General features: G+C 37.0%; 1 protein-coding gene across 1 annotated transcript; it reads right to left on the bottom strand.

The window, feature by feature from the left end:
- Positions 1 to 327: 327 nt before the first annotated feature.
- LOC129305939 (wings apart-like protein 1) lies at positions 328 to 10274 on the bottom strand. Its single transcript, XM_054946172.1, has 13 exons — positions 9474 to 10274; positions 8539 to 8638; positions 7514 to 7853; positions 6812 to 6924; positions 6204 to 6326; positions 5938 to 6031; positions 5659 to 5769; positions 3576 to 4147; positions 2244 to 2506; positions 1962 to 2112; positions 1490 to 1587; positions 1326 to 1407; positions 328 to 921 (listed from the first exon to the last, which is right to left on the bottom strand). Exons 1-13 carry the CDS (start codon positions 9977 to 9979, stop codon positions 838 to 840), a joined length of 2637 nt encoding a protein of 878 aa, XP_054802147.1. The 5' UTR covers positions 9980 to 10274; the 3' UTR covers positions 328 to 837.
- Between the last annotated feature and the right edge of the window lie 278 nt (positions 10275 to 10552).

The following is a 10552-nucleotide window of genomic DNA, read 5'->3' on the forward strand; positions in this document are numbered from 1 at the left end:
AGCTGGAACCAAATGGTGTCCTGAACTTAATTCCTTCACAACTTTTCCGGTCGATCTTTGTTTCCAGTACTTCTCGTTCTGAAGCCAAATTAAACGAGGCTTCAGGTAGAACAAGACATTTTCATCTGCATTGAGATCATCACCTCATTCCACGGACGCGCACAAATGATCTGTAAATCAAAACCTCCTGTGTCCTAATTCCAAACCTGGGATTTTTTTCCCTTCTTTTTTGGGCATAAATTTTCCCATGCAAGTTCATTGTTACGACCTCGTTAGTAAAATACTATAAACTACAGTGGCTTTCAATCTCTCCAGTGATTTTCATCCTTACATGAGAAAAATAGACATTATCATGGCTTCTGAGTGAGATCTAGTTCGACTGTCAAACTAATCTCTACCATTACAGATACAAAAAGAAAATCAACCAGTTTCAACTTATAAAGTTGCGGAAATGTTGAAATATGAGATGGGTGGATTTTAACATGATATAAAGGCTCCTGATACAAGAAAATGAATGAATAAACAAAAATATTGAACCAAAATATAAAAAAAAAAAATAAAAAAGCACTACTATTACACAGAAACCATGCCAGGAATGAATCCAGGCATTTGCTACTGATTTTCTGTATGCAAGCATCCGGTCACCAATCGCATGATAGAAACACAGGAAAAAGTTTTGTATTGGAAAAATAAAATGGAGCCAAGATGAAGAGCTTTGAATTGAGCAACAAAGATCTGGCAGTATGACAAGGGTGACCAGCAGCAAATCTAGGGCGAGTCCCGTAACAAGCACTACTGTAGGCGGAGGCTGTACAAGTTTTCCATTTGTCAAGTTTTTCATGGAATTCGACACGATTCGATGACTTCACTCACGGCTTTATGTGTCTCCGGTGAAATCATGTTCAAACTCAGATGAAATTCCTGGACAAGCGTAATTGTGAAATCACGTTCAAAATATTGAAACGTGGGCCCTAGGTGATAGTGTAGGCCATATCTAGCAAAGGAATAAACCAGAAACATTGCCCAGGCTGCCCAACACCCAAAACAGACAATTACTAAACGAGAACTCCTACTAAACAATCCCATGTTGCGGGTCAATTAAAACCCAGATAACTGTTCTCCTCTTTAGGTCATAAAAGGATGCAATTAGCAAGGCAGTCTTAGCTTTACACCCCGACACAAGGCCAGGCATTCAAACCTAAACCCATACTCCCATAACCTTTACTCCTCCTCCTTTTTTTATAAAAGCAAAAACAGCATTTAACAAATGGTTAATTAAAGAACCTAATTTGCCATGTTATTCAAGAGTGCCAAGAGCAACATACCACAAATCGGTCTAACACAGGTACAAGGATAGCTAACTTGCGATCGGGAAGATTGTCAGCAATTGCTTCTCGTACCTTCTTGCTGTAAGCCAATGTAAATACATAAAAAGCCTGAATAATTGCTGGAAAATAAAATTGAACAAACAATGGATAAGACAGATAACCTTTCAGTAGAAAGAAAGGCTAGAAGCAGGGCCGAATATGCCTCTACAATCATTTTCTCAGCTTCTTTTTCACCTTCTAGCAGAGCCGCCTCATCATTCTGCAAGATGAAACACATGATAACTCTTGAAAATAACATCAGATAAGGCAAACAAGAATAGTCCAATACTTAGTTCCTGCCTCAAATCTTGGAACCTATTGCTCGTTTGAATTAAATCTACATTTTTCACTTGCACGTTGCACATAAAAAAATAATTGCAACTATTTTAGTTAAGTGAACAACAACAGCATTCCATCATCTAAAATGCACACAAAGCACTGAATGATACAATGAAACGGATGCAAAAAGACGTTATTCATATGAAATTATAATATCAGTAACAATAACTTCCATACTTTGATGCAGCATATTAATAAATAAGGAATAAAAATGAGCAAATTAGACAAAAAGTCTAAATTATAAATGGCACCCACCAGTTGCAAATGTTTATCTTCCCCAGATCCCTCGTTCTGACCCTGGTTTGCCAAGAAAATAGAGCATAATAATTGAATAACATCTCTCTGAGCTTCTTGGTCCAAGCCAACTGAGGCAGGTAGCGTAATACTGGCTGCCGCAAGACGTGATCTGTAGAAAACCAGTGACAAAGTTAGCAGTAAAAAAAAAAAAAATTATATACATATATATATATATATAAACACATAAATATTGTCTGTATTCCAACTGCCAGTCAATAAACTGCTTAAAAATTAAATTACCTATTATGACTATCCTTCTCTACCAGATTCACAAGCAAGCCCAAAATAGCAACAAGAAAATCTAGCTCATGATCAGTAAGATGCACTTCAAATGGATGGCTGATTGCATCCTTTGAAGTATTTTCTCTTATCTGAGAAAAGGAGGGTGTTGAGCTGAAAGAAGGGAAATGACCAGCAATTAACGAAGACATGGTCTCCAGTCCACCATGTAAAGCAATTTGCTGACAGCCAACAGGATTGTCATTAGTCAAATTCATCAGCACCTACAATGAGACAACAAAAAATAGCACATAACTTATATCCAATCTATTCAAATAACTTATAACTAAAGGAGCTCTGCCAAAGAAGGGAGAGAGGGCGGGAGAATGCACTAGATTCATTCCTAGCTGAATTGAAACGCCTACAATGATAACAAGCAAAAACAAGAATTGTATCTCATCCAAAGTTTCACTGGAGCACGGCATTAACCAAGAGAAACTTGGTGCATAGAACTATGCACAAAAAAAAAAAAATTAAAGATCTGATTTGTAGACATTCCCTCCACTTGCACTATACTCTTCGACACTAAATGAATTAGAATCCCTTATTCACCTGAGCCTATTCATAAGCTCTCCAATTCAAATAAAGGAGTTCAGACTCTTCATTCATCTTCTGCATTCTTGAGCAAGTCCTAGTCCTATTTCCAATATCTTTCTCCTAATTGAGAGAGGTTTCTATCAACAAACTAATTTAAAACTCTGAAACTCCTTACAAGGTCAAATCTTTCATTTGGAAGGTAGAACATCAAAAGACCCGGACTAATAATATTTGCAGCTTTACTGCTCTGTTGACAGCAATGTCCCATGATGGGTGTTGGGTGTAAAGCTACCTCCGATTGCTCATTTCCTTTCACATTGTTAGGCCAATATTTTCTCATGGAGTTCCCAGTGAACAATAGGAGGTGGGGTATACATTATAGAGGAGATAAGGAGGCCAAAATTTGAGGTGGCTTGCAGTTTATGCTGTTCCTTGACACATTCAACAGAAGGAGAATGCTCTTCTCCAGCTCTTTGCTAGCCTCATCTATGAGGGGGGGGGACAAGAAGGAGAATGCTCTTATGTTCAAGGACATCTTGCCCTCGCACATTTCATGGCCTTGAATTGCATCTGTGGACTATCTTCAGCGTTCTACACATGGTATTTTCAATTCATTCCGTTTGTCCAATAAGCAAAAGGAATAATAAATGATACATCAAAAATACTTCTAAAGTAACTTCTGACAAAATATTTCCAAGACATTGTGAGAAAATGGATAATAATTGAGATATAGATAGATCAAAAACAAAGAAATACCTTGACAGCTGTTAGAAGGCAATCAGCCAGAAGACCAGATACTTCTTCATCACCAACGTCAGAAGTGGAACAACTGACATCACCATTATTTGATTCTAGATGGTCCACAGTTGTCTGGGATTGGCGTCGATCTTCATCAAATTCTCTTTTTGAAATATCACATTTTTTGGATTGATTTCGTTTTTGTTTCCCTGACATTAGGTCCCATTTAGAGGGTTGAAACTCTTCCTCGTCAAACGCAAATGGATCTTGGCTATCATCTAAAACAACAACAGGAATGCCATCACTTGAGGAAACATTCTTCCTAGAACAGCTAAAGGTCATTGATGTTTTGCAATCTGAACTCCTTGATGAACCACTGCAAGACCCATAAGTGGAAGAATTGACTCTCATCTCCAGCGAATGTGTATCACTTGTTGAAGTGCTGGAAATTTCATAGATGGAAGGCGAGCTATCCAACTGAGAGCATGCCAACGATTGGCTTTTATGAGATACATTAGATTTCTTATCTAAAGAGGTTCTCTCCAAACCACGGTAATTTCTAGAGGAATTCCCGGATAAGGCCTCGTTTCCTGCAAGTTAAAACAGCAATCTAAATATCTGGATGATATATCTAAAAGTTAGCTAGAATAAACAATTTCAAACAGCTTCTTGTAAAAAATTTAATCAAAAGGGTGGATCTTTGTTAAAGCCAAGTGTGACTTAAATGAAATCTTGAACACTTTCATCTGAAAAAAGTATCATCTTGTTTTTTATGACAAAGGCACTAACCTTAGTGCACTGAGGCAAGACACCAAACAGCTCTAGCACCTCTCACAGCATGAGAGGTGTGTAAGAGGTGCTGGCTTCACTAAGGCACGAAAACAAGTGCCTTCGGCAACCTTTATATCAAGAAAGTCAAGTGCCTCAGGCGCCTTCCTCAAATGAACAAATCTAACTAGGAACCCAAGCCCAAAAACTATATATTACCATCCGAAAAGTCCATACATCATTTTCATATGCAAGATAACTTGATAAAATAAGCATGATAAATTTAAAACTAGTTAGGCTACAAGGTTAACAAGGCCAAAAAAAAACAGAGAGGCTAGAGAAGCGCATACTTTCTCAGCTTATGAATTTAGAATCTTATTTAGGTTATTACTTCCAATTCGTATAATTAACACTCATAGACTTTTAGATCATTCGATCATATCTTCAAATAAAATTTTTTTTTTGGCACTTGAAAAATGAATTTTGTCTTTTGTTAATAGCTTGCGACTGACAAGACTACTACATTTATTTAGTTTTTGTTTACATGTCATAATCTTTAGAATGTGTGCAAAGGGTTATTTTAAATTACATTTATTTATTTCTTGTCTACATCATCATATTTTTGCTTGTTGTAGCACCTTAATTCATTCAGACAAGCATCTTTCTGTGCTTCTCACCAAAAGAATTTCAAAAATCCAACACCTTGAGGACACCTTCCACAACTCACATGTGATCTCATTTATATGCAAATTCAATGTTATATTTTAGATTGGAAAAAGAGGGAAAGAGAGAGAAAGGAAACAGAGAGAATATGGAATAAGCGATCTTGTAAGAACACGAATCATGAATCAGGTACACTACCGCGCTTATATTTATAGGCATCCTATTCTTAATAGATATCCTAATCTATCATAATCCCACTAATATTAGGATCACATTTAAAATCCTAACTAACAATTAAATCCCATTTAAATCTATTTAAATCATATCTGAATCTATTTAAGTCATCTAAATCTATTTAAATCCTAACTAATTCTTAATTCTTTTCTTATTTATAATTACATAACATTCAGGCTTTTAGCTAGGCTAAAATACTCTATTTTTTTATGCTACACCCACCAGAGCAATGCGCACCCTTCCATACTCCCCAAGAGAACACTAGCCAACATGGTGAGTGCCACATCCCCTCCCCTCAAGGGATCACTCATCTATCACTCTTCACTACTTGTCCCCTTCCTTTCTTTCTTTTCCAAGGAAATAATCGCCAATGTGACAAGCACTCCCTGTCCCCACGGGAGGATTTAATTTTATAGCACAGCTAACAATATATTACCTTCAAGGTCCGCAAGCAGATCCAGTTGAGAACCGTGACCAGCCAAACCAAAAGGACAGCGAGACTTGCTATTCTTTGATGATGCAGAAGCACTTCTTCGTAAATTTATATCTAAAAGTTAAAAGATTTTCTTAGTATTTTTGAGAAGTATTGGGTGGGTGGGAGACAGAATAAGAACTATTAATCATTTGAAAATGTAAATTTATCAAAGCATAATAGCATATTAAAAAACAAATTATAATAGAAGGAGACATATATCTACAAAAGGGTAATCATTACCTGAGAGAATTTTAATGACCCGTATAACTAGCTCCGTGAAAGATAATACTGTTGCCAGAGGACTCAACTTTCCTTTCATTCCAAGCAAATGATTCTATTATGACAAAATGGGTGAAAAAATTGATAAATTAAAACGTTCACTTCAGTCATCTAAAGACGGAAAGATAAATATAGATACATAAATAAAAGTCATATCTATTTCCAAAAACAAAAAACAAAATTGTGACAAATTTAGAAGTAAAGAATAAAGAGATATGCGGTTGCACCTGATTGTCTTTACTAAGAAATGTAGCATTTTCCATGATCTTCAAACATTTGAGAAGAAGAGTTAGACTCTTCAGCTGTTTGTCATTTCTCAAATCTTTGGTTGATAGACCTTCCATCCAATTCTGAAAGACAATTCGTAGTTTCAAGATAATAAATACTATAGTATAGTCCACATTGAGGATATATGTGAAGAATACTGAATAGACGTCAAGAAAGCCAAACATATCATTCACCTACCGAATCCATCACATAGAAACAAAATATCTGTGACAATTACCCTGATTTTGTCCAATGGAGGCAAGGCTAGAGTTATAAAACTGAGAAAAATAAGCAAAAGCCAATGTGGCAACATATTACTCTAAGGCACTCATAATTTCTTGTTTTTTTAGCCAAATCATACAGAAGGAAACTGCTGCGCATGGACAGGACCATGATAACCCATCTCAGAACAAGAAACATTAAAACGAAAAAATTGTCTCCAGTCTCCACTTTTAGCTTTCTCCGGCAACTTCCTTTTGCTTTAGTTGATTATTGATTAATATTCAAAATTCTGATTTCCAAATATAACAAAGCATATGCAGAATTGACCTAACATACAAGCTCACACCTCCAAATCTGAATAACAATTCATGGCAACATCAAAGACAGCATCAAGTCCTCCATGCTCCCTTAGTTTTTCCTTGAAATTCCCGCTGGCCTTCCGAACTGCACCAGTGGTTTCTGAAAATACACATACCCAAGTAACAACCAAAAATAAAAAAGAATTATCAGCAGATATAGAAAGCAATTGGTTGGTCACATACAAGATTGTAAAGAGAGTCAGCATGACCACAAAAGATTACAGTCTATATAAGCATCTCAGTAACAAGCATCAAAAGGCCTGCTGTCCCTCAATATTTTAGCTTAAGAAGAGAAAGGTCATCGCAGAAAATCATAAATTACATGGAGAAAACTAAGCAAATGTTAATTTTAAATAGAAAAGCAAGTAACCAAGAAAAGTGCAATGACATAAAATAGTTTAGACCCAGTAAAAATTCAATGAGGTCAAGCTCAACCAAATCAAATTGTAAAGTACCTTCAAATTTCAAATGCTCAAAAGCAACACATGTAATGTGTGGCATTATAGCTTTGTGAGCTAGAGTAATGAGTCCTAGACTGTCAAGTGCACAGGTTACATACATGTAATGGGCTATTCTTACTTTTGCATGAGACAGCCAACTTTAACATATTAAAGAACCAGATAAAGAGATGAAAAAGAATAGAGTTAGCTAGTAACGTGTAATGTTCAAGGTGATATTTAATTCAATACCATCAAGAGAGATGGCAGATATGCAAGCCTTCTCCATAGTCAGCAATGCTAACCATATGGGGCATAACTCTGGCCTCTCTACCCCACTGTCATTCCGACAGGTAGTTTTTAGCTCTTTACAATTCACTAGAATTTCTTCAACTCTAGAAAAAACTGCCACGGAACTGGAGTCCAATCTACTCGTTGTATTTTTAAAGACATCAGCTTTTTGACACAATGCTAGAAGTTTTGAGCCAAGTTTAGGTTCTCTGTCTTTACTGGCTGTGGAGACAATTGGTCTCAACAACTTGATTAGAAACCGAACACAACTAGGTGATTCAAGAAGGCGATCATCTTGACCCTGAAACAAAAGTATGTTCAGTATACATAAGTGAATGAATCATGTAGTGCGATGATAATACAAAGTCTACACTTAGTATCAAGAGGAAATACATGCCACTAAAATATCATGCAAGTACGTGATGAACAATTCTTTCTTGCCCAATAAATATCAAGAGTGAAGCCAAAACATAAACTTATCAATATATGTGACACATATTTCTTCGTAAATGATAGTCATCCACACATCCCATGTACTTCCCACATGCAAAGAGCTTCCAAAAACTTTTCATTGCTTTTGTAGTGCCAACTACCCAGAAGGTTGGTCCTTCATTGTACTTCCATACACATCATCTACTCACTTCAGGACTTTTTTTCTCCATACCATCTCAACCATAAACTCACAACATTGAAAATGCGATACAGTCAGCCATAGCATTAGTTATATAACGACTAATGACTAAATATAGAATCAAACATCCAATAAGACAGCAAACATGCTGAGTAAAACAACAAACTACTCAATACTTGGGGGAAAACGTTGCATTAATATTAAAAGACAAAGATAGCATGCAACCTCTAGCAGCTTGTGAAAAGATTTATTAATATGGAATGGGAAAGTGTGCAATGTTTCATAAGTAGTCTAAAAGCTTCTTTCATAATTCACTACGGTAACAATTTCACTAACAGAACCCTACAAGACTTACATCACAGGTCAAAATGTGTAAAAGTGTTGCAGCTGCAAGATTGCTAGGAGAATCATCAAGACTGAGCCGCAAAATAGCATCAACTATTGCCTTTGCCATCCTGAAAGAAGACACGAGAGATTTATCATATATACTTCCACAACAATAACTTTCCCAAAGAGAATAGGTAAAATATGTATCCTCAGTTTAAAATTTCAGATATTATTTTCTTCAATTGCTTCTTTTTTTCAATTTTAGGAAAATCAATTTGGGTAAACTGGCCGTGCCTCACAACTGTTTGTGTTATCATAACATGAAGAAAGCGTGATAGTAAATGAGTATTGTAAAGGTTTCAAATGTTTCATGTAGCAAATGACGAAGCAAAGCAAAGTTATATGTAACTCTGAATCCTTATGAGGAAAAACTACATAATTACTCTCATAATTTCATTCTATTAATTGGCGAGAAAGTCTTGTGAATAAATGACCCTAATGCAGCCTTCAAGGTGTCCAGCATTCAAGTTCCAATATATGAATCATTTGGGAAATGACTAAAGAAATCTCAAAGTCGGATCTATCCAATTGGCAATTCTTATACTAGACTCGCAGATTAATCAAAATACATGTGTTTCTTTTCTTTCCTCTCTTCTTTCTTTTTTTTTTTCCTGAGCCTCAGAGCCGCCGAGAGATAATCAGCCCAACAATGAAAATTTGGATAAAAAACTACCGCCTAGCGTCAGAAGCTAGTAATGATTAACAAGAAACATAATAAATTTATAAATCACATTCGTCAAATAATCAAGAAGACCTACTATGAATTTATCCATCTAATCCTGATCCCAAATTTAAATTTTAAACTTTAGACTTTAAATTTCACTTCAACAAACCCCAACACCAGAATTTCAAAAATTTCAATTCCTATACGTTCCTAGCGAAATTTCATACTAATTCACATACCCTTGAGTTCGTAGAAGCCGCCGTTGATGAGCCGTGCCACATATAGCCAACAGAGACACCAAGCTCGCCCTTCTGATCCGCACTGGCTGACCTTTCCGAAGCCCATCCAGAGCAAAATTCACCTCGTCTACATGCTCCATCATCTCCCCAAACTCCTGCGCCTCCATCAACGTAGACGTCGCCGGAATAGACAGCCCACTGTTCTTGGGCACTTCTGTCTCCTTCTTCGCAATCCTCGATCTCTTCGACTTCCTAGACACCCCGTTGCATAAATCGTCGAAAGGGACCCTTGAGGGTAAGATCGAATTCGTATCGCAGGGGTCCGAATCGAAAGCAGACCAATGCGAGGTCGAACCTTGAGACGAGAATGCGAAGCCGCACAGGTGGTCTTGCGAACTTTCTTGGGACAAAGAGTCCCTGAAGGTCTCGGAAACGTCGTCGTTCAAGGTGTCGGAGTAGGCCCTCGAAATTGCTCTGCTGCGGCGCCCGTACGTCCGCACGATCATGTCTGGTCCTCAAAAATCAGTGCAGGGTGTCTCCGGAGGCTATCTAGAAGGGTATAGCTTTGGCATTCTCAGTGAAGGAGGGGGCTTTTTTGGGAATAAAGAACTGAAATTTGAATAGACTGAACTAAGAATCAAGAATACAGGAAGGCGAAGTAGGGTTTCGAAGGTGTCTCAACCACTGGGCGATTCCGTGAGGTGAAGACGATGAAGAAGGCTCAGGGAGGCAGACGGAAGACGGATGAAACACAAATCCAGATTTGTTTTGCGTCTTCACCGAGGTCCTTTTTTTTTTTTCTTTTCTTTTTTTCCTTTGGTATTCTTGTTTTCTTTATTGGAGATTTTCGATCGTTTCTTTTCTTTTATTTTTTTTCCCTTTGATTTTTTTTTTTTTTTTTTGAATTTCCTCTGTTTTATCAAATTCCGTGCGAGTTTTTTTGAAACCCCTGACCCTGGGCCACAAGCATCGCCCCCGGGAAACAAACGATGTTTTCCGAACGAGGTTAATTCGGTGAATTTGCAATTTGTAATGATTCATAATCTGTTTGCACACAAATAATGATTCATATTCATAAT

This window comes from Prosopis cineraria, unplaced genomic scaffold (assembly GCF_029017545.1).
Source record: "Prosopis cineraria cultivar Desert tree isolate PC_DT_omini unplaced genomic scaffold, ASM2901754v1 PC3, whole genome shotgun sequence".
Taxonomy (NCBI): domain Eukaryota; kingdom Viridiplantae; phylum Streptophyta; class Magnoliopsida; order Fabales; family Fabaceae; genus Prosopis; species Prosopis cineraria.